The 25,719-nt window shown below is 31.5% G+C and overlaps 1 protein-coding gene across 1 annotated transcript in view; it reads left to right on the top strand.

Moving 5' to 3' along the window:
* LOC119839217 (luciferin 4-monooxygenase-like) overlaps positions 1–25,719 on the top strand; it is a 37,792-nt gene that overhangs the window by 4,305 nt on the left and 7,768 nt on the right. Inside the window, 1 exon segment of the mRNA XM_038365439.1 lies at positions 1,603–1,721. Coding sequence (XP_038221367.1) covers positions 1,603–1,721 — 119 coding nt within the window.

The raw sequence follows: 25,719 nt of genomic DNA, 5'->3' as shown, positions 1-25,719 counted from the left end.
CTTTGCGAAAACAAACCTTGCAACATTTGTTTTTGGTTATGATTAGGCAGTTTAGGTAAAAACATATATTAAAGGTACATAGTTAAATCATTTCATAGACATGTACCTGTCTATATTGTTAGAATTGAAATCGATACTTTTATGTATTATGGAAACACTAACGGCCAGCCTCGGCTTCGCCCGTGGTACATGTGTATGTATATATTGTACGTGATCCCTGAGTTCTATAGGTTATATAACTTATCACGTCCTAAATATCCAAGATAAAAGAAATTTTGAATTCGGTACGGTTTCTGAGATTAGCGCTTTAAAACAAACAAACTCTTCAGGTTTATATAATAAACTAGATAACTTTATTATTATCGAATTGTTACATTAATTATAAAAATGACTTACGTAATTATACTATTTGCCAAATAAAACCCTAGATATTTATAGGAGACTTTCAGTTCAAAAAGGAGGTTTATTAAGCAGAGGTTCAACGAACCATCGCTCTAGAGAACAAGATCTGAATTGGAGCCAACTAACAACAATAACATGAAAAATTATCATAGTAAGAGTCTTACATGCTTATTTATACAATAAAACATAGCATATAAAATGTTTGAAACATGATATTTTTGGCGAGTATTTTATATTTAGAACGGAGTTGGAACGCGAGTTAATGAATATAAAATATCATTTATCCTCACACTTTTAACACTACATCTACTATAAATATATTGGGATATGCTGTTTAAATTCACTAGAGTAGGTACTCAACACATGATAAGCTTAATACTAAAGGATTACTATCGTATTCGTCTCTTACGCTTATTCATTAAAACATTTCTATTCACCGCAAAATATAATATATCTCAATAGCTTACGAAACACTGTTTATGAAATTCACGAAATGTTTGTAAATGAGCAAATCCATAGTATCACCGTGTGTAACTTAGCAATACGATACTTCATTATATACTGATCATGTATATATGGATCGATCGTATATAGGGGTATATAATATAGGGGTGAGATTACTGCACATAACAGTGCATATGGAAATTTGAAGATTCAGTCTCCAAGGTGCTCTTATGGGCTTGTGTAAGGTAATTAGACTAATACCTAGCACTGATCAACCGAGGTGCGTAAATAAGACTGGATTTTATCATTTCATTACAGGATTTTGAAACTCTCAGTTTAAGTTACCTGCCAATTGATACGAAATGAAATTAATTTAATATAAATCAATGAGCGCGTATCTTCAAAGTCCGTCGAACTGTTTGTTACTTATAATTTTTGTGGATGCTCTTTTTTATGACGCCTGTCGGCATAGATTATTCCGTCCCTTATTTAAGTAATTATCTATTATTATTTGGCATTTTATAGTGTAGTTGTGATAAGGATATACATATCTATAAGTTCTCTAAACAGTTATATAACAGTACACAACATAGATAACATATATAACAGTTATATCTGAGAGTTATAACTGTTTATAGTACCTTATCTGCATATTATTAAAATATCGCATTGCATATTTCTTGGACATAGAAGAGTTCTTACTCGTCGCGTATATCATTATAATGACATTTTACGAGGGTAAAAATTTTGTTTCAGGTACCTCCATACATGCTGCTAAAAGGTGGTGTAATATTTACATCGAAACTGCCGAGAAACTCCCGAGGAAAACTTTTGCGTCGCGAATTAAGGGAACTGTTGACTCGTTCAAAAGAGTAGTAATCTTGGGAATTTAACAAGAAAGTGTACAGCTACAAATTACAGCATAAAATGTTTTAATTACGTAAAGACTTTTATTTATTAATTCCTTTGACTATCTCAAAATAATTTATGAGCAAAATGTCGTAGGTATTTATTTTGTCCATGCACTGAATAATTTCAAGTCGAAATTCACGAATATGAGGATGAAATTTTTGTTAAATTTTCAACTAAGAACAAACTATAGAATAACTGTAACAGCGAACCGTACAGAGAAAAGCAGACACTTACAAAGTTTTGCTTGAACTCAGCCACCGAGCGAAGGAAAATAGATAAATCAGGAGTATTTTCATTGTTGACCTCGGGAACATCGCAGGCTTCTTACACTGAATACTTATTCTTGTAAACAAAACTTTATAATGATAATTTAATATAACAAATTTGTGGAATATTTAATGTACAACATAGGAACGTGCTAAAGCTTTAACTAAATAGCATTTAAAATCGTAATAAAATTTGCATTGTCAATTTTTAAATGAAACTCCTTTAACATTTAAATTGACTGGTTTTACCTCGGAGCAATTTAGCTCGTAGCTCTTCCAGAGAGCGGTCCCTGCGGCCTGTAATAGGTTTCTTAAAGGGAAATCGAGTTAAATAGGCGTGATTGACTTAATTGCAATGATCCTTATTTCCAAGATTAAAGAAATGCGTTCGAGGGTTCAAGCACTGAATGGAGTTTTATTGGTAACAAAAAATAAATAAAATATAATATCCGTGAACCTATAGAGTGTAAATAAATAAATTTTTGCTATTCTTGGTTCGGTACGAATTCGTTTAATTCTTGCGGGGAGGATAATAGGTGCCGACAACTTCATTTAATAGCTGGCACTTCGAAAATTGAATCGTTTAATCGCAGCCGTGTGGAGTGAGAAATCATTGGCAGCTACAACTCGTAATTGTATTGGGGTACCTTTGATGTGTGGATCCCGGATCCCTGAGGCGGAGGGATTTTCTTACTCAATTTTCCTCTTTGCTTGTCTTACTTTATATGGCTGTTACTACACTAACAATATTTGAAGTTGCAAGATTAATTACTGTTTGCGTTTATTTAACATATACATCCGGTTAACAGTTATTGTTTGATTGAACATAAATGTTTCAATAGCTTTGTTCTTTCGTATGTACATAATCATGTCCGAGATCATTAATTATTGTAATTACGTGAAATCCAGGTTTGATTAATTATAATTGAGTTCTTGTTGAAATAAATCCGCATTCGAAAATATAAAATTAATGAAAAGTCTGTCACAAAGACATTTTCACATCATGTATTTCAATTTTTCAAACTATTTTTGTAGAATGAATTTAATCAAAAATATGTCGTACATAAATAACATCAAAACTCTGTCAAATTTGAATTCACGTGATTTAATAAAGCTTGTTGGTATCTATCTATAGGTTTAATTTAAATCAGATGGATATTTTTTTAATATTACAGTTATCAAATAACAAAAACATAGAAACATTACATTGCTTCGTGAACATCACCATACCCATTCGTGCCTTTATAGGTAATACAGGCACACATTAATACATTTATAGGTAATTCAAAGGGCCATAATCAACCATACTGGCCCAGTACGGAGTGACAGATGTCAAACCTTAGATTCTTCAGTATGCAGGTTTCCTCATATGTTCACCGTTTCGACATGAACAATGTGCAGATAAATTAAAAAAAAATTCAATATATTTCTTGCACGCTCCTCCGGCCTCGAACTCCCAGCTCTTTGATCTAAGATCTAAGTCCTAGACATTGAACCATTATTAACACTACGTTTAGTTCGTTTTAATTGAAATTGAATATATTAAGGTAAGCATAGCAATACTTAATAATTTTTTAAATTCTTTGTCTAATAAAAATATAGAAAAAAATAAATTTCTAAGCTGAGAATGAAAAAATAATTGGACTCCATTTCACAATCCAGCATAAATTATAGCATTCGATGAAGAATTTAGCAAATGAATAGCAAACGCCATTTAATTTAAAGTATTTTTGGTTTCTAGGCATTGTCTCAAGTTCTGAATGGTAAGTGCCGTTCCAAGACCAGCGTTTCATACAATATCGACGTTAAACTTAAACCAACTACAGAGTTATTGTTTAAGTTTCAGTGTAATTGGGCGTTTTGCCAAATTGTCACAACTCAAAAGTAAAACTGCATTAAACTTTGAATAAAAGGTATAACTAGCTTCCTTAGAGACAAACATCAGCGTCATTGTAATTTATTCATGTCGTACCTTTTATAATGAATAGCGTTTTCGAAAACATTAAGCTTTAAATGATATTATTTACTAATTATATACGTACATAAATACAATTTTTCTCTATATTTGCCTTATTAATTCGGTAGAGAACGGTTGTGCTATTAAATATTTAAGGGACGATTCATCAGTAATGAGCTTTTTCGATTTTTAATGATGCCACACAAATTTATTCAAGATATCAACAATTATTCAAATATAAATATAACCAAAACAAATAGCAGTTGTAATGTAATAAAATTACTACGAATAATGGAATGGAATTAGAAATATCAAAATTATGACTCCAAACAAGAAGTTAAGTAATACTGTTTCTAGGCGATTGTGTTTGTATAAGTAGTTTTGTCCTGAAAATAAGCAATCTCCGGTATTGAAACAAAACAGGTAAAAGAATAAATATTATGACAGAATACTTATATCATGTTTATTTACTCAATCATAATGGGTTTTGATTTACCAAATTTCATGGGAAATTGAAAAACGTTTTTAATTTGAACTGTTTAAAGAATGTTCTATCTTCTTCGTTAAAAACTGTTTAAAATCATCAATGCTTGATAAAAGAGGGCTGCAACCCAATTCAATGCTTAGAAATGGCAATAGATCATTCATAAAAAGTTACTTGTTAAAAACAAGTAACTTTAACTTTATTTATAAATTCATGTATATTTTGGTTTTTTATAGTTCGTATTTTAGAACTTTTGATAACAAAAAAGTGAAGGTTACTGACTGACTGATCTATAAACGTACAGCTCAAACTACTTCACCGATCTGGCTATTCTTTGGCTTGCAGACGGCCACTATAATGTAGGCATCCAAGTAGGTAGGTAGGTTAACAAAGCATTTTTATGAATTCTGCCCCCAAGGGGCTAAAATTGGGATGCAACTTTGTATCACAAAAACTTATTTTGACCACGCCAGTGAAGCTGCGGATAATAGCTAGCTACAATATAATAATATAGGCCTTAATCATCATCAGACAACGTGTAACACTCGACTACATACAGACAGTTGCTTCTATATTCAAATAATACTTTCCCTTTTTCTCTATCATATAATATTATCTATATATAATCGAAATGTTCATTATATTTCTCAGTTTATATTCAAAGTTCTGTATATAATTTATGCATTATTATTAGAATGATAAACAAACTTAGTTGAAATTATGTAGAACCAACATAAAATCTAGTAAAACTTATTCCAAATTGTTCATTCAGCGCGATATTAATATTAATGAGCGACTGGAAGCAAGAAGCTGTGCATTCAAAGCGCCCCACGTAACCTATGAACGTTACGACTAATGAACCGTGAACGATGCAGCGACTAGAAATATTACTATGGCCAGCCATAAAATTGTTAGCAATACAATACGGTCAGTCGATCGAGCTATTTTTCTAAAATACTGCACATAAAGCTGACACAAATATCTTCGACTTCCAGCTAATAAACTCGTGCACCGGTATCTACAACTGGATAGCTTAATAAGTTTCCACAGATCGTTGACTAGAGGTGATCGATTAACACTTGAGAACTTTAAGTGCAGAGAAAGTTTGTCCGCTAAGTTGGAAGCGTTAAGTAAAACTAGGAAAGTCCCGCGACCACTAGAAGTCATCCATCAAATAATTCCGCCCTAACAAGCTCAATATTGTTCTTGCTTAATAGTTGTGTATAAACTGGCTTTCGCTAAATTCATTTATCCTCTGAAAACTCTGGTTGAAATGTAAAAGTGTTGACAAAATATTTTCTTATTAAAACAGCTATGTTATTAAATTTTAATAATGTAGCAGGTATTTTGAATACGTTTGTTTCTAATTAATGATGTAGATTAAACTAGTTTGTTACAAAGATCGTTATATTTCTATATCATAAACGTGTCCTTGATAAATCTTACTACGTTTTTAAAACATTCGTTTGCTTATCTAAACTACTTATAATATTATCCTATACTGAATCCTCATAAGCGAGTTCGTTGACCAAAGGGCCTCTATCACAGTAAACCCAAAAGCGCCATAAAATAAGACAATTACCCGGTTAGTAAAACAACCGCCTCAATTCCCCCCGTTTACCCTTACGCTCCCTTCCTGTGCAGGGAACCCCATCCCTCCGTAATAAACTCTAAGAATAACATATTTAAAACTAGAATAAGGTTTTTCTTTATATTTTGTATAAAATATTACTTATGTTGATTAAAATTGTGATGAATTGATGAGAGTATTCAAGAAAAAATTGGTGAATATCCACATCTATAAAACCCACACGAATACACACGAACATACACGCACACACACAAACGTCCTTTTATTAATAATTTGGCATTTCATTTACTGCATATTTAGTGTAATTTTATGTTATTAAAAATCTAAAGAGATGTTAGCGAAACTTTTTACTTATTCTCTAATATTAATTAATAATACTGAAGATATAATAAAGCGATAAATATTATATAACCATAATCCTATTCTTGACCCATTTGCGCTAGCGTGTGTACAGTACGGGTGACGAAGGTATCCTATAACCTTACTATATTTAGGTGCCAACTCAAGTTTAATATGAAACTTTAACTTCAAAGGTCGTGTGTTTATAACTAAAACGGCCGAATGGTGGAAATCAATAAATAAACATGAGATTAAATATATAAAACAAAAAATTAAAAACTATTTACGTTCTACATAATCGGTAAAAAAACGAAAACGTATTTTTTTCACTTCTAATAATGTGACAGCATTGTTGTGCCCATAGCAACCATGGGTCCTGGGTTCTCGACCTGACAGGGCAGAATATAAACTCCGTAATGAAAATCTATCAGTGAAACAGGTGTACGTTCCATCTGCTATAAACATGAAAGTAAAGTCTTCACATGCGGGGTACATTTAGGGACGGGATTTCACTTTTTAAAGACAACGTCTTGTCGTCAACGGGATTACAGAAGAAGTTGAAGAAAATTTGACGAGATACACACGACAATAAAACCGCATTCTTAGTAATGACTGTTTTCGCAATATCGTTCATAGACTCGATAGCTTAGCAGGGATTGCCGACATTTTGACTTGATGTCCATTGTGTATACTTAGACGAGGGTCAGAGATTTATAGCAGCTCATTGACAACAAACGGCTTGCGGTATGTTTGTCTTATGATTACATCCCTTATTAATAAGTATACCTTTATAATTGATCGAAGGCTTAGTTAGCGAACAAAATGAACATACGTTGCTTTTTGTTCATATACAGTTGTGTATTTTTCTTGTACGTATGATATTATATTTTAGTTTTATAAGCTTTTTTAGAATTTGACCTTACATTTCCTTTGGGCGGTTAGGTATTATGATGAGCATAGCGTTAGATACATTTTCAATATATGCAGATGCACCTACTATTATTAGTGGCATATAATTACAGTCTGCATAGCTTTCAGGAAGTGGAATGCTTACATATCTGTTTTTAAATATTATTTAGCGTAGGCTCTATAACTCTATGTCTTATGTTAGTAATAGTAGTCAGGTGGCACGGATAGACGAATGAATGCATTTAATTTTTGCTTTCACTTTTCGTAATTATTACTGGTTAATCAAGGTTTCATTAATCAACAAGCCTGTTAATAATTAAATAAAGAAAGAATGAAATAATGGAGGAATTCCAATTCAGGACTATTTCAATGAAGTAGAATAAGTATAAGTGGTTATAGTCTAATGTCTTTATATTATTTTCCATAATTACTTCCCTACTAAAACCCAACTATCGACATTGTTTATAAAACGATTAGCAAACGATGCTGTAGCGTTGTATTTTACTAGAATAATACAAAGATAGCCGCAAGGGACCGCCGTTCTGGGTTAAAGGCATATTGTGCAACTAGCATGTAGTTTCATCTCGCCGGTAATTAATTGGATTACAGAGCCTTCCCCATTATACGAGATGGAGGCTATTTAGTGAATGGATTTTGTACGCGTGACAGCGTAAAATCGGTTTGTAGTCGAGTTAATAAATATTCATTAAATTGGTCAATTTTTAAATACTTAACTTTTCAGTTTTAATGCTTTAATTAATATCAATTTGGGCGCAGCTGCTATGAAAAGTTATGTTCTAGCATTATTTATTTTTGTTCTATTTCATATTCAGTTTTAGTATCTACGTATTTCCTCGTGTCTATTAATTATTCCATTATCTGTTATTATTGTGACACGCCGTAAACCGTTCGAAACAAATTCTCTGAATTGACAGAACAAAACAGCAACTGTAATTGCCCGTCAATTCTACGCTTCGTACAATACTTTAACAAATCCCTTTATTCGGTACTTAAAGTATTTTCCCAAATGGTCTCATCATAACACCGCCATACTCCCTAGACGCTACGGAGACCTTCCAAATGAGTCCATTATTTCATTCTGTGAAATGGAGTGGCAGTGAAATAGGACGAAGGGCTACTGGAAATGAAGACGCCCGTTTGTTCATAACCAGCTCGTTAATTCCATTATTACAAGTCAGAAGAGCGAAGAAAACTGGTAACAGATGTGCCACTTGACTCGTGAATCCTACCATCTTGATAAACTCCACCAAATTTTACAGCTTCAAATACATTTCTTTTATATTCGCTTTTGTTTTATTTCAATCTTTTGTGAATTATTTTTAACGCTCAACCGAGTGTCTTTTTAATTCCACTTCATTCCCTTTATTTAGTAGAGATGTGATTTGTTGCACGTTTTTACGGGGATTTTGGCCTTAAAAAATTTGCCGTATATATTCTGCAATTCAATTTATCTTAAAAATGGGTCTTGGGTACTAAACAGATTTGTAAGATTCATTCATCATCAGCCCATACATGTTCCCACTGCTGGGAAACACGCTTCCTATGAGGGTTCAGGCCATAATCCACCACGCTGCCAAGTGCGGGTTGGCAGATGTCACATGTTGTCGAACTTTTGATTCATGGACATGCCGGTTTCCTCACGGTGTTTTCCTTCACCGTTTTTAAGCAGTGGTGATGTTATCCCCTGCATACGCAGACAAATTGAAAAATCAATTTATTTCCTGCACGCTTGCTCGGTCTCGAACCCCGACTTATCGATTTTGAAGTCCGAGGCTGTCACTACTGAGCCACCACTGCTGTTAATTTGTAAGATTTGTAAGATTATAATATGTAAAGGTTTTTATAGAAATATCAAATTATACTAGTTATTATATTATTGGGAAATTAACAAACTATTGCAATAAAAACAATACTTCATAGATCTTTCATTAACAATATACATTACTATGAGGCTTTTACTTATCAAGTAGCCAATTTAGACTCAATTTAGACACATATCATACTTAACTATGTCCTAGATCTATCCTATAGCTACCCGAGGGTCTGAAGGCCATCAATTTGCGGTGAGGTCATGAGGTCAGAACAGGCAATGACTGAGGCATAATTTGTTACCATAGACGATTTAATATACAATGAACTATCTCGCCTTTTAGTCGCAGCAGTACCCTCAAATCTGTATGAAACGTGACCTTTAGGACGTGACTTTGAAATCATTCATTTCAGTTTTGTTAGTTAAACCATCAAGGACAAATTGTTAAAGTCAAATCACGTCAATGTTTTACATTAATAGTAAGAAAAATAAAAAAATATGTCCCGGGAATTATGATATATAATAGGAATAAGAGCAAATTAGTATCATAAAAATAGCCCGATAAATGTGTTTACTAGAGAATCCGAAGGTTGTTTAGAAGCTTATTTGTGTCGAGTCGTCGGTCCACAGTTAATATTGTTTTCCATTAGTTTAGCCTTGTATTTTCACATAATATTACACTCTTATTTCGTTTCTTCCATGAATATATTGCCGTATTTATTTTTAGTAATCCAAATAATGTTTCTTCTTCAGTGTACAGTATAACTCGCCTTAAAAGAAAACAATTATGTAATAATTTAGCTGGGTGTAGCCAACTAATCACCAGCTATTGTAGGACACGGTAAATAATGGCTAAAACTCGATACAATCTGTACTAATTGTTTGTGAACGTTTAAAAGATGAAATCTAATTACAACCGTAGCATTTTTATGTTAATTTAATGTTTTCATGTTTCCGGAGTAGATGGACTGCTTCGAGATTACTTTGGTGCAATTATCATAAAATCATTTTGAGTGGATTACTAATGTCGCAAACGGAATACTCTGATGCTTTCATTTTCATTTTGATAAATAGCCTAAAATATTACCAGATTTATATCATGGTAATTTATATAAATAAATAAAAATTAGGTAAAAAGTAGACTGATAATGAACGCTTTTCGTCTGCGTAAAGTACCTTAATTTTTATCGTGTATTTTATTCATGAGTCGTAGAAGTTTGAACCAAAGTTAAGCTGTGACAATATCACAAAAAACTTTAAATCAAGCGCGACACAGTTCGTTATAAACTTTTATAAATAGTTTCTCTATATAAAATCTTATCGCGTTCAAGCACGCACGAAGTATGCAAAATCGCAGCATTTAGTCAGACGTCGGATGTTCCCAAATGCACGCGATCCTTTACATAAAGAATGACTTTCCACATTATACCTTTGAAAATAATATACACGAAGTTAGATCATAATTATATTCTCTTAAATATCTTTTTACATTTTATAAAATCTGTTTATGGAAAAAGGATTTTTGAATTGAGCATTTTCCATTACACCACCATTAATTGCAGTGTTCTAAAACACATTGTTACACATATTAAACAAATCGCGCATAACCAACTATTAAATCCTAACGTTATGGACTATTGTGTCAACCTTGGGGTCAACCTTGGGGTATCAATTATATACGTTATGGAGCTTAGTTGAGAAGAATATTTTAACAATAAATGATGTGATGAAAATTCTAAGTTATAAGCCTAGACTTGAAATAGGTTTCGTCTTAATTTGTTATTTCGTAAAATTTTTGAGGATCCATGTATATCTACTTAATTATATGGACACACATTATACATTCAGAATCATAAGCAAATCCTCTTAGAGAACCAGGACCACTCAATGAAACATAAATCCGTGAGACGAGGGTCCTTGAGTACAACAATATCTGGATGAGCCAATTAATTTCGATCTTGGGGTCTACCCTTAATCTGATGGTCACTCACGCCCAAAACTTGTAATTGAATTTCAGTTTTGGATTATTCAGCAACTGCCTTACATTATAATATTATCACGCTGTAACTCAAAGGATTCCCTTAATGTTGTTAACTAAACTCTTTGACAAACTTTTCCCAACGACCATTAAACAGGCCGGAGCATGAAAATTAAGAAATTACACTCTTTAAATAGACCAGATTGTAATGTTCAACGAATTTTTCGCAATTCTATTACCATATTAATACTAATTGCTTTATCAAAATTTGTATGAAAAAAACAGAAGTGAAAAAGTGTTTAAAGTGAATCGAAATAATTAGAGAAAAGCTTATACATACTTCTACTTGACATTTTAAAATATTTCACATCTTTCACGTGTGCAATCTACTTTTAGCCTTTAGTCAGTGGAAGTCGCCTTATCCAGCACCAATACCGCCCATGAATTATCCCCTCTCATTAAATGAGATAAACAATGAGTGTTATTGGTCCGCAAAACCATTCAAAGTTACCAAACAAGAATGACGTACTTAAAATGTATATTTAAAAGTTGGCTAAGAGAAATATCTAATATTTAAGGAAATGAAAAACAAATGTGTCTAGTTAGATCGAAAGCTATAAATGATACTGATTCAAACATAGTGTTAAATTAGATTTGATATTACGGTCACCCATCCGATCACGTCTATCGTTTATGTGAAATCGATTCGAACGTTTTATTTGACATTCCGGCGAATTTAATGGCCTCGAAGATGACTGGCCGAAAGCAATAAACGAAAGTAACTATTCCTTACATATTATTAGCAGATAAAATGTTTATCTCTATAGCTAGGATACGGAGTAATAACAAATATTGTTATTTATATCTTTATATTAATAATTCATAAAACTAAACGAACCTACGTAGTAGGCACCTTGATCAGTTACCATATTAACGTATACATAGTTTTAAAACTTGAGATGTTTAATCCAATTTCTCTTTTAGGAATAATATCCTTACGGCTTTTGTATATGAGACTGTTCGTGTAATTGAATTTTTATTTGTGGGAGTCGAGCAGGCTTCGGCACGAATTAGGCCAGCTCGCACCGGGAAAGCACCACAAAGCTCCACACAACCACAGAACACACTGTGTTTCGTACGGTGAGTGGGAGAGCCGAAGGCCCGTTTCCTTTTCCTCGCCCTTCCCATTCCATTCCCTCTTTCCGATCGTCAATCCTATACCTTTTCCCTTACATCGTAAAAGCGGGCAGCGCATCCGTGGAGGCACTCTGTGAATGTACACGGGCGGTGGTGATCACTTACCATCGGACGTACGACAAGCATATGTTGTACACTGTTTTGTGTACAACATATGGGACAAAACAGGTGACAACTCAAATAATGCTACAGACATTTAGAAAAGCAAATAGAACAACAAAAATGTTGCAAAAAGGAACTATTCATTCACCAAAGAAATAATATGTTTCCTTTTATAAGTGTATAATTTATGTTGTTTGAGTTATAATTTTTACTGCTGTGAAGAATAATTTATGATTTTTATAATCGAAATATTATGACTAATCGACATGAGAACTCCATATGCTCCTAACTTAAGCAGGTTGCATTATTGCTAATTGCATTATTGATTCTATGAGTATTTCCTTGTACCTCCTTTTCTTTGTTTCCTTTGTTTCCTTGTAGGGCATTTTAAAATCGTCATTAATTAATTATATAGCATTGAAATGCTTTATAAATGAGAAATTTTGAAAGAATAGAAAAAAAAATTATCACGAGGCGGGATTCGAAGCCGCGTTTTTTCCAAACATATTATGTTATATAGTTCGAATCCTGCCTCGTGATCAATTTTTTTCTATTCTTTCATTATTTCTCATAATCCATGTACCTAAAGTTCTGAAAGTTGTGAATAATGTTGAGATTTGAGTAATTGAATATACTGATAAAATGCCACCAAGAGATTCAAATACACTATTCACTGAATGCAAAAAATAAATCAGCGCTCACGCTCATCTGATGTCAATTGTGCGAAATACGTGGAAATACCAATTACAGTCAATTAATTGAACTGTGACAGCCAAACAAAGATTCATTAATTAAAACTATGGATTGAAAATAACATAACCGAGGTGAAATAATTTTAATTGTTGTGCAAATAAACCGCTTTCGCTTATTTACAATTAGCTGTTACTCGTGGGTTCGGTTTCGGTATCTAAAAATATATAAATTAATCAAGGTTTGTTGGTTCGGCAACCATTACTAGAAAGGACGCACCGAAAATCTATTTATAAATCTTCATTGCCTCAAAGATTTATGGTTACATTTAATGTATAAAAACCCAGCACATACATACACATACACAACTTACATACTTTTGAATGCAGAAAAATAATTTTACTAATTTCATTAAAATATAAGTAAAATGTTGCAATATGCATGCCAGAAACAGAGCAATATGTACAGATCAACATTAAAAACAAAACTAACGTGAAGATAATTTTCTACCCAAGAAGAAGATATAAAGTCCTTTTCCTATTATGATATTGTAACCAGGTTTGACGGAATGGGTAACGATTACGATTTTGAGTCTATGAAATTACAATAAAAGGTTTTTTTTTGTAAATTGCTTGACTATTTCGCCTACCTACTCCTTGGGGATCACAGATTCAGGAAGAAAAGAAATTGCTTTGGCTCTTCTTTCATAAAACATCACATGTATTATTTAAATCAAAACATTATATTATAATTTAAACAAGTATTAAAAAACTCTTTCAAATCATAGATTATTGTGATATTAATTCTCAATCGCTACAAATAACCATACATTATGACATTCTGTCATAATCCAATTAAGTCTAATATTATATATTGTTATGGAACTACATCTCAGTCTTCTCGACATCATTTACTTTCTGATATATAACATATTAACATTAATTTAACATATATATAACTAACTGTCAATGTTTATTCTGTCTGTAATAAGCGTTCAGTTTACTAGACGTAATGTGGATTCTTTGTGTTCCTTGAAATTGTACAATATAATAAAGTATAGTATTGTTTTCTAGATAAAGCAATATCTCAATTCAATAAGGTGGGTAGTTTGATAAATAATTCAATAAGTTGTAACATGTAAGTGGCACTCGCGCGTAACGATCGCCGAGAGAGCTTGCGGGAAATCTGCTCGCACCGTCCCGTGCTCAGGGAAATTTTATCTTACACGACATTAATATGTAATTTTCCCTTTACTTGATTATTTTTCATACTGTATTCTTAGGTGTAAGGTTTTTCTGATAAACAGAGCATTGTTGGGAATCTCATTCGAGTACCTGTGGTAGGTTTCTGAAAGTCGCTTTTGATTACAATTTATTATAAGTATAAATGATATTTAATAAACGTAATGCTAGTTATTCACATTCGAACGAATACGCAACTATCATAGTCCAGTTTTATACTTTTTAAGTATTAAACATTATATTATATTATATTATATATACAAAAAAATATTCTGTAACCCTGTGGGTGAACCCCACCGTGGGAATCGACCCCATATGGGATATTAGCTTAACAAGTGCAGGACGACATTTGCAAATGTTTTTTCCTCTACATGAGTGGAAACTTGCACACCAGTGAGTGACAGAGGTAAGAATGGCCTTCAACTGTAAATCCTGTTAAAATATCTTGAGTAAGTAGAAAACGTCTACGTATGATACATTGTACATGGAAACATGGCCTTTTAGTGGGCCTATCGTAAAATCAATTAATTATGACGATTTTAACTAGGTACCGCTAGAATTTTGGAATGATTATTATAGCAATCAGGTTTTCTATACATATTTTTTTCGTATGTCTATTTTACTAACATCAGTCTAAGATTTCATGCGTAAAAAAGAGATGGAATTAAATTTTTAAGGGTTATTTTCTTGGAATCGACTCTGAGATTCTATCAATCTAATAAATTATTAAAAGGAAGAGAGAGGCGTCCAATGTCACGCGTTACTATGATATCTAGGCTCCCTGTCCCACGCAATTTATAGACTCAATAAACTACGTCTATATTCTTTCTATGAAGTATACTGTTGTTTGTTTAATATGTTTATTTCTTTTCTGGATTCCACAGTATATAAAGATTATAAATCATATTATCTTCTTCTACATAAATTTATTACGAAAGAGTTCTGACAAAAACTAAAGCATTATCAAATTGTTAGAACTAGATTAAATTTAAATCGACCATAAGGGAGGGACCAACTTACAAATAAAAAAGAATCATGAAAATCGGTTCACCCAGTTATAAATTATGAAGTAACAAAATAAAAAAAAACAGTAGAATTGATAACTACTCCTATTATTGAAGTCGATTGAAATATAGCGTGATTGGTTGTAGAAAATCTAGAATGTTTGTATATAATAACAAAAATATCACTGATTATGAATTCCCAAGCGACAAGGCTTTCGGAACATATACGTAAACAAAATTAGTAGGACAACATTAGTCAATATTTACACAAACAAGGACAGTCTACAAGCCAAATATGTTTTGTTAGGTAATTACACACACGTGTGCATCCGAAGGATATCATTACGGGACGCGTATCGTTATTTACCGAAACAATGTAAACATACTCACATCACACCTATTGTTACCCGATATTACTAATTCAGTGCACTTATTACGGAATTAGTTCCTCGTTTCAATGTTATTCAACTAAGTTCGGATTATCCCATGTGCCGATACGTAATTTAGTGGAAAAGGTTGCGACCCCGCTAGTTTGTATTACCCCGACAGTGATATAGGGTATTAAGTTCCCTTCCCTTCCTCCCTTAACGCCTAAACAAGACAGAACCTTTCTACGTATCGCCCTTACAGGGTTAATAATTTAAGAGACTAAGCGGGGGAAGCTTTCAGTCTATTTCGTCTCAAATTGGGCCGTTTTATCACTGTTTTATTATGTTTCCTTTAATATGGTTGTATGTATGTAATTCGGTTATTTACTTTTAAATGTCACAAAAATTATTTAAATAACATACCAACTGCTTTTACAAAGACATAACTATTTTTAAAATATTATTAATATTAACTTGATAAAATAGATCCGTATAATTTAATTAAATAACCCCCAACAATATAGGTTAAAATACACACGTAATTAAATAGAAATCATAACATCTTTAAGCTCAAACAAAAGCTTATCCAATTTAATTTTAAACTAGTTTATAGTACAAATATAAACTTAGCTAAAGCTTTCAATTATTGTTCAGAAAATCAAGCACCGTTCCTTGTTAATTGGGAAATATATTCTACGTAATCCTTTTAAAGGATATATCCAGTTCTGATTCATGATTAAAGGCATCAGTCATAACTTCGCATATATTCGCGTAATAAATAAAGTTGCTCTATACAATATGGTTAACGAAGTGAAAGCCGATTTGCAAATTCGATAAGTTAGGTGAAATCGCGTGGACACGTCCCAAATAAAGCCCGCTTTGATCCTATTAACGCACGGCTAACGGCTGGGATCTTGTGACACTGCTACGGGTTGATCCCTGTATGATCCCACCAAAGGATTTACTCCATTTCATTTATGTCCATCTCATTTTTTCAATCGAATTAAAAACAAGCTGCTGTCACTGTGTGGGCGCTTAATCCCAACAGTCATTTATTTTATCGATTAACTGTCCTGTCGTATTAAAAACTGATAGAGTGGAGAACGTATAAAGGATAATTCATTTATTTGTCAATTGATTAATTGTGATGCTAATTGATGTAACGGCTACTACAATGTTATGCATTATTAAACTTTAATTGTCAGCTGGCTGACCTAAATAAGACTTATTTATTTTATTTATTTATTCTTTACAGTACATATTGCCTAAAAATAAATTGACATTGTAAAAAAAAAAAAAAGACCATACAGGCACATATGCACTATAAGGCGGCCTTATTGCTCAAGAGCAATCTCTTCCAGGCAACCTTTTTGTAAAGGAATGTTTAACATATACGCGATTTAATAAATTTGATTTGATTTGATTTGATGGCACAAAGCAATAACTAATATATTGTTAAGGTAGCACAACGTATATAATCATGTATTTAAATATAAACATACAAATAGTAATAATACACATACTACATAGATAACAAATATTATATATACATACATAAAATATTACATACTAAGAATATTGTGAGATCTAAAAGCAGTGCAGCAGCAGACTTAGTGAGGTAGAGATCAATAAATATATTAAAGTTCCATAATATCACCATTTATTTCATACTGTACTTATGTGTTAGACTGATGTTTGTTAACCTCCTAATTTCATAGTATTCACACCTTAAACGCATATGCTATAACTATTGGTATATAATAAAGTAAATCTTTTAAATTTAATACATCTTATCTACATGTAGGTTTTTGCATAATTATATATTTCATATGGCATAATTCATTTAAACTATAATAAATAAATAATAAATATAATAAAAATACTAATAGATGAAAATATAACAGTATATAAGTAGAAGAAGTAGATATAACTAGTAAAATTTTTAATTAGGCTCTATTTAGTTAGGTATTGTATTATGTACGACTCCACACTAAAAGAAAGTGATATATTCTTATTTAAACAAAATTGAAATAATGGAAACAAAATTGCGATCTTCTGGCTGTATTGTGATAAATAAATATTCCACCATATTTTCACGTAGGATTATCTATGTGGATGCGATAACTCCCTGGTGTAAGAATGTCCCACTTTTTGACAAAACATACCCGACTGCCAACTTCAATATCTAATTCTATTCTTGTATACATAGTTAACGAAAACAGAATATAAACAGCACTTTTATGTTTTAAATTATTTTCAGCACTCGATCGCGATTTATTTTGTACATTTTGTATAAATTGCACCGTCATTGAACAATAATGGATATCCATTATAACGTTACGGGGTTTGTACCTTAAATAAATTTGTTGGCAGATAATGAATCACGTTAATTCAATGCCTTAATGAAGTATCTCTTCACATTGCGATCAAATCGTTATTTTAATTTCCATGTTTTTACATGATATTATGTAATTGTAAACATACGAGTTCACTGTAAACATATGTACTCTCAAATATTGAATTCAAATGCTTGATTGAATGCTTTTTCAATTATTGATTAAATACTTTACTAATCCAGCCTTTTATAATAACAATAAAAGTATAATAATATTATAAAACCGATGAATATAATAGGACTAGCCCAGACTGTACTTTAATAAAAATGGTTAATGACAATTTATTAAATATTTCGATTAAACATTTTTATAAAATAAAATGACAAAAAATTGGTTGATGAATTGAAACTTGAAATCATTAATTAGTACATATATTTGAAAAGGTGCATAAAATGCAAAAGGAAAATGCGGTTAAATATCAAAATTTCCAAGAATGTATATAAAGTTTTGTAGTTAACACATCAAAACTGGGTACAATTCCCATTGTTGAAACATCGAATCAAGATTAATCTAGACGATACGGAAACAAACCAACAACTCAATTACTTTTGAAATTAGTTCTGAGGCGTTACCCTCCTACGTACTAATAAAAGGAAAACTATGCGGAAATATCTTAGTGAAATAAGAAACTCTATGCGCAAACTAGGATGACAATTATTTGTCATGTTCCGTTTCTAATTATTATTAGATTGAACAGATATTTGACTCTTGAAAGAAATGCGAATAAGTAAACAATGCTTAAAGTGTTGTTGGTGAAGAGTTTATAACAAACATCGATTCTATCTATTAATAGAATGAGGACGGCATAAAAGAAAACGTTTAACCTACGACATTACTTGCAGTATTAGTTCAAAAGTAGTTACTATCGTATATAAATGTATAAACATATGCCTGAAAATACATTTTAGTGAAAGATACTAATTACAATACTTCAATTTTAATTTTATCTATCTACTTATAGTTCCGCCAATAACATATAAATTAGCTTTCTACTTTAATGAAGTATATACGTACATTGAATTATTCACACGTTCAGTGTCAAATCTCTTCAATTATCAGACTCTTTGTTTGAAAACCAATCTCTTGTATTTTCGTAAAAATGTTAATCGACTCCAATAAAGACTTCCAATCTAAATGTAAACTACAACTAAGTTGATTAATCAAACTCCTTACAAAACAGTAGACAAGCTATAAAATTTCATTGCATCATTTGCAGATGACACATTGTTGCGCTTTACATAGAGTTTAAACTAAAAAACAATCTTATTCTTGTATTACATTGTTAATAAAATAAATCAATTAATTATAAGAAAAACGAAACCTACTAGAGCAATGAAATGAACTTTAAGGTATAAACTTACAAGCTGTAACTAGATAATCGAGTTAAAAAGACACTGGGAAAAATAATTGTAGGTGGGAATATTTTTGTCAATAAAATTGAATACATATTTTAATAATTAAAATGGCTATACTTTAGGATTTTAAGTTATGAACTTGTAACTTCTAAAATCTGTAAAATATTGATATAAATTATTATTCATATAAAATCTACTTAAGAGAAAATTTCAAAAATGGGAAGGCCACTACTCACAACCCAAATCGAACAAAATCCTTAATGGCAATTAAAAATATGATGTACTAAGAATGTAATAAAGGAGCTAATTATATAGGAGCTTGTGGCGGCAGCTCATTTCTTATGCATTCAGCGCCGCCTTAATGCCTTCATTACCAGTTTAAAGTATTAAGCAAACTTTGAAGCCTGAAGACGTCTCGCTGAGATTTGTTTAAGTGGTTGGGAATTTTATGAAATAGCGAATAGAATATATGAATATGAAAGTAAAATTGTCCCAAAACCGTGTTTAATTAAGGTAGGTAATTTAATTAATCAACACGCAAATTGCTTCTATTAAAAAATTAACAAACGTGCATTATTAAATCGTATTAACTTAAATACAGAATAAAAAGACAAATAAAAATTGATAACGATAGTAATGAAAAGAAACATTTCCTGATACAGAAGGAGTGAAGGTTTCTAACATATTTATTTTTGATGTTAAAGTATCTGACAGCTAGAAAAATATGTAAAAATTAGTCTTTCTCATGTGAAATCAAAGTAATAGAGATGAACATTTGATGGTATTTCCAACATAATCGTATCTATCTTCGACATAAAATGCTGCGATGCGAAATTACGTTTTGTTCCGACTGTTCTCGAATAGCACTTTTTTGAACTATAATTCTCTCGTGGCCACCATTCACACACAACCATTTGATTTTTCGTAAAAATGTGAGGAATTTCATACGGTGTATTTATGTGTTTTGGTATTTGCCTATATTTTATACTTTTTGAATGACTGTGCATTCCTATAACATTTTTCAATTTAAATGTTTTTTTTAACTTATTATAAAGGGTACCTCTCAACAGCACTCACGCGTATATTCAAGGAATGCAGTGCTTATCATCTCAGGATGATAACTTAACAACAATACTTACCTAGGTATACCATATATTAAATCAAAGTCAATATTCCTGCCGCAAACGCGTAATATAACATTAAAGTTCATGGAATGTAAATAATCGGTTAGCTCAATTTGCAAATGAAGACTGACAACATTGATATTGAATATTTGTAACGATTAACAAGTTCGTATTGTTCACTTCTATTATTCAGGAACACCGAACAAGGCTTTGTTATTAGAAGGTAATGGTTTCAGTTAATTTGTGTGCGAAGTTTAATGACACCATAAGAAGCAAAATTGTGCCTTCAAAGGGAGTTTTTCGCACCCTTCGTACAATTATCAGGAACTCCATTAAGGCTTATTAGGTAATTGCCATAAATCAACAATATTTTACAATTTAAAGGTAATATTTTTGGTAGAAAATTTATAACAGAATAGGATGTTTAATCGTTACTAGAGGTGGGTCTGTTGCTTTAATGTATCTGGAAAACTTATGTACCAATGGAAAATATTTATTGTTTATATTTTTCAAACGTAAACAATATAAATAATTGTTACTTTCTTATAGTTGTAAATGTAGAATCGTATACTTGTCGTAATTAATTTTCTGAATATTTTCATTAAATAGAAATTAAATTTATTGTCTTCAACTTTTTTTGCTGAGGCAATGACTTCTATGCTGGATACTTTATCCAAAACTGTCGTAAATCTACATTCATACGTAAGAACAAAGTATAACGCCCGCTTAATACGCAAAAAGTGACTGCGAAGGAACTTGGTTTTCGGTGCGCTTTCGTGTAATTTATGTATGACGGCGCAAATGCCAATTTATTGCTGAGTAATGGCACCGTTTGGAGATCTGCAAATGGGCTAGCCGGGTAAGAAGAGAAATGGTTCGAAACGTACGCTCCTAAATGTATTTATAATTTATTCATCGGCTGATACAAATCCGAATTGTTATTACAGGATTGTTTCTAAAATTACCGCGCGAAATCTGTATTTGAATGGGAAATAAATGGCAGGGAGAGTGTGGAAGTATAATGCTTAACAATTTACTCGAGATTCAATTGCTCTCGTTTGGAGGAAGATGGTTGTGTTGGGACTAGTTTGAAGTTAATTTATTCGCAAAATTAACAATTAATGTTTAACAAACAGTGTAATAGACAGTAAATATGAATAGGTAAAACTTATATAATGTTTATTTTGAATGTAATCTCAATTCGATCAATATATAAAGTAAATGACGTTGATTACTTTCCTTCGTCATGGGCTTAATAGAGCGTTTGTATAAAACAGCTTCGTTATCAACGCATTATATACAAACGCACAAATAGTTTTTATTGATAACCCATTTGAATAAATATGTCAATCATTTGCATGTTTTCTAATTAATCGTGAAAAAAAAAAATAATAATATCACAATGAGAAACAGACTTAAAAAATTATTTTGAAATGAACTGAATCAATGAAATGTAAATAAACGAGATATGAATATATAAGGTACGTCAATACTCAATATTGACCAATAATATTATAATGACCCAATTTTTATTTAATTCGATTCAATAATTTTAAAAGGTTAATAAACTATTACTATAATAATATATACCATTCGTGTAATATTAGGTAATAATAGACTTACCGTCAGCTGTCTTTTGTACGTCCCTAATTTCGTAAAAATCTTGTTCATCGCGAATCACCTTTATATCTGAAATAAAAATAATCCGTTTGATTTACAAGTTTATTTGCGGTCCCAGATTGCGAGCGCTTAATACTTATTTGTAGATAGCAAAAGTCAAGAAGCAATTTATTCAGTAAAACGAAATTTCAAATTTTAATAGACAGGTCTTGTTACTTCACAACGAGATTCGTTTCTTTGAACCAATGGACGATTGCAAATTGCTTTTTCGACGATTTGACTACACTTTTATTAAGTGTTGTACAAGAATACTCAAATTAATGAACTGATAAAGTGTGACTTTGTTATAAAAATATTATGATCATTATTTTTGACGTATTTTCCTGCTTTGTTTATCATAGAATAAGAACGTATAAAAAGTAATTAAAATGTTATTTGTATATTAAAATACAACATACATTGCTTGCACATTTAATTCCCCCTTCCCCTTATTTTTCTATCTCAAAGAATATTTTGTTACTATTTGTATAGGTAGATAAAAAAAATAACTTGTAACCTAACCTAACTATAACCCGCACACAGTATAACAATACACCACTATAAGGAGGGATGAGGTTTTAAATTGGTTGGACGTGAATGTAATGTAGAATAACAAAACAAAAATGTCCCTTTTTGTATTGGTTATAGAGTGGCGCAGTGGCCCAAAGTGAGTCTTGGCCACCGACAATAAGAGTCTCCATTTTATCCTATCCTGCGCCATCTCTTGCCAGTTTTAAAGATACGGTTAGGAAAGCATAAAAGCGAAATACAAAGATGTATAATAATCTGAGGTATTTAATATCAATATAAACACAGAAAGTTTGTTATTTAATAGGCAAATAATTTTCAAAAGTAAAATCTATTATTAATTAAATTAATTAACAAATTACTCTTATGTCGCAGTGCTGGTGCTGACTTTGTTACTTACAATGGTGAGACAATGAATCGCGTTTAATCTAACTTTTCTTTTTCCTTCCTAAGCTAACAGAAAGAATTGCCACACCCTCACAAGGAAACACGACAGTACCTACTTAATTAATTAGCGAGCGTTTCTTTATTGTGACGAACTCTCAAAGACGTTTGTCGAAATATCGCTGCTTCAAACAAATTACGTTTATAACAATAAATAATTGACAATGTTATTAAATATCTGAACCTTGTAATATATTCGGTCATTGATGAAAATATATTAATGGATTTACAACATTGTGAGAGAGAAAAGTTTTGTTGGGGTGGAAATTTTCATAACGTTTTAATAAATATAAACCTACCTTCCTCATACCTATAGTCTACATAACTGGATAAAAGTTTGGTCAGAGCAATGTACTTGATATTGTTCACTCATGTATGTATATACATATATTAACTATAAAGTAAATTTTATACCTACTTCCAAATCACAATATTGTATCAACTACAAAAAATTCAGATTTTTTAAAATTATTTTGTAGGTATTCGCCCCTTCATTGAACTCGTGCAAATATCTAAACGTTTAAGTGCAATCTATCCTCTACTTTTGCGTTTCTTTTAAAAATCCATTAAAACTGTGTAAGGGTAGATAGAAGGTATCTCTCTTACATTTATTAAAAGCAATAAAGGTACCTATTCTAGATAATACTGTATAGAATTGTTGCTTGTGCTATATATGTATATACCAAAATATAACCACATCGACATAATATGATTATATTATGGAGGTGTATGACTGAACTTTAGCTTCATAAAAACATCTACGTGGATATTCTATATCCACGTGAAAAAAAAATTTTATAAAAATTTTTAATCTATGTTTCAAACATTATAAACTATTGCTTACAATCTCGGAAATTTGTAAAGTCCAGGACCAGTGATATTATATTATAAACATTATACGCACGTCTATGTTATTATTTTTACCATAACATTATGGCACCGCAATAACATGTTACAGCTGAATGGAATCCACAATGTTGTAGGCGCATGGTCAGTATGAATACAATTCTACACGAAGAATTATAAATTACGATATAATTATCTAGGTGGCAGTCATGCAGCACAGGACCATGTCAATGGCGATAATGATTTTACTTTTATTCAAAGATTGATAAGTATATATACCTACATGGTAAAATATAAGTAAAATATAAAAAAAAAGTATATATACCTACATGGTAAAATGGACGTGCTTGAAACTTCTGTCAGTGACGAATGTGGCTGCAACGTGATCGTTTACATGAATGGAGTACATCAATATCCTCATGGCTTAATGACCTCAGAATGGAGTCTTAAATCGATGATCACTAGAAAGGCATTCACATCTCTCGTTTACTTGCGATAATGTAGGTATGTTTTGTTCTGAAGCAAGATTAATTGTTGCGTTAAATATGGAATAATTTTATGGTTTCTATAAAAACATACGTTTTATAATTAGCTGGAATTTAATAACCATATCCCAAATTCATAAAAAAATACTAAAATAAATGCGTTTTTTTTATTGATTTTCTATTACATAATGATAATTACTTAGGCTGGAATTACAATTTTCACCTTATGATAACGGAGTAATAGGTGTGTTAGAAGACACTTATTTATATTAATAATTACAAAAAAAGCCTTCGAGTAAGTAAAGCATATTTTATAACAAGTCACATGTTTTACAAGGGCGGCACAGGCAGTCTTTTTGCAGAGTAAGTGCGGCATAATTTCCTTAATTAAGACGAAGCGTATCAAGCAATTTAAAAGTGAGAAATCTGCAAGAGCTTTAATTAAAGTTGATCAAAGCACTCTACGGAATCAAAGGTGGCGTAACGTTCGTTTTCACAATGAAATTAAAGCGGCCATTAACAATAAAATTAATCCTAAACATTTACTACTGATATTATGTGATATTTAAGTTTGATAGGTATCTACCAATTATACTTTGAATATTTGTAACGTTTTAAGCTCATCTTACACAGGTAATATCCCTATTACGGTATCTAATAATACTTACCGTAATTTACCCAAAAACATAACCACATATATGTATTTTTTTTTGTTTACATTAGCAGCATATCCAGGTATTTGACTGCAATCCCACCAGATGGAAAGTAGAGAGTAGTCTATGAAAGCGCATGCATTTAAATAAGTAGGTAGACATAATGTATATCTACCTATTAAAAACGAAAATTCTTATATTGTTAGGAACTTATTTTTGGGCAAATACATTCCTTACAATAGTATAGCTATCTTAAAATATATTACTCACCTAGCTACCACACTGTCATAATGGTAACTGCTAGGTCATATTAAATCCTTAATTTTTTATTTGGAATATTACCCAAAAAAATCTAACTTATGGATCCATCGCCAGTCATCATCTTCCTTTCTCTTTAATAGTTATAAGAGCGGAAGTTGATCCCAGTAAGGACGGATTCCATGCTATTTCTTCTTCTTCATGTCAAGTTCAGAACTTGAACAATGTTGCATATCTAAAAATTGCCTCAAGCTCT

The sequence above is a fragment of the Zerene cesonia genome, chromosome 3 (assembly GCF_012273895.1).
Source record: "Zerene cesonia ecotype Mississippi chromosome 3, Zerene_cesonia_1.1, whole genome shotgun sequence".
NCBI lineage: Eukaryota > Metazoa > Arthropoda > Insecta > Lepidoptera > Pieridae > Zerene > Zerene cesonia.
Note: the sequence above shows the minus strand (reverse complement) of the source record. Positions and strands in the feature narration are given on the sequence as shown.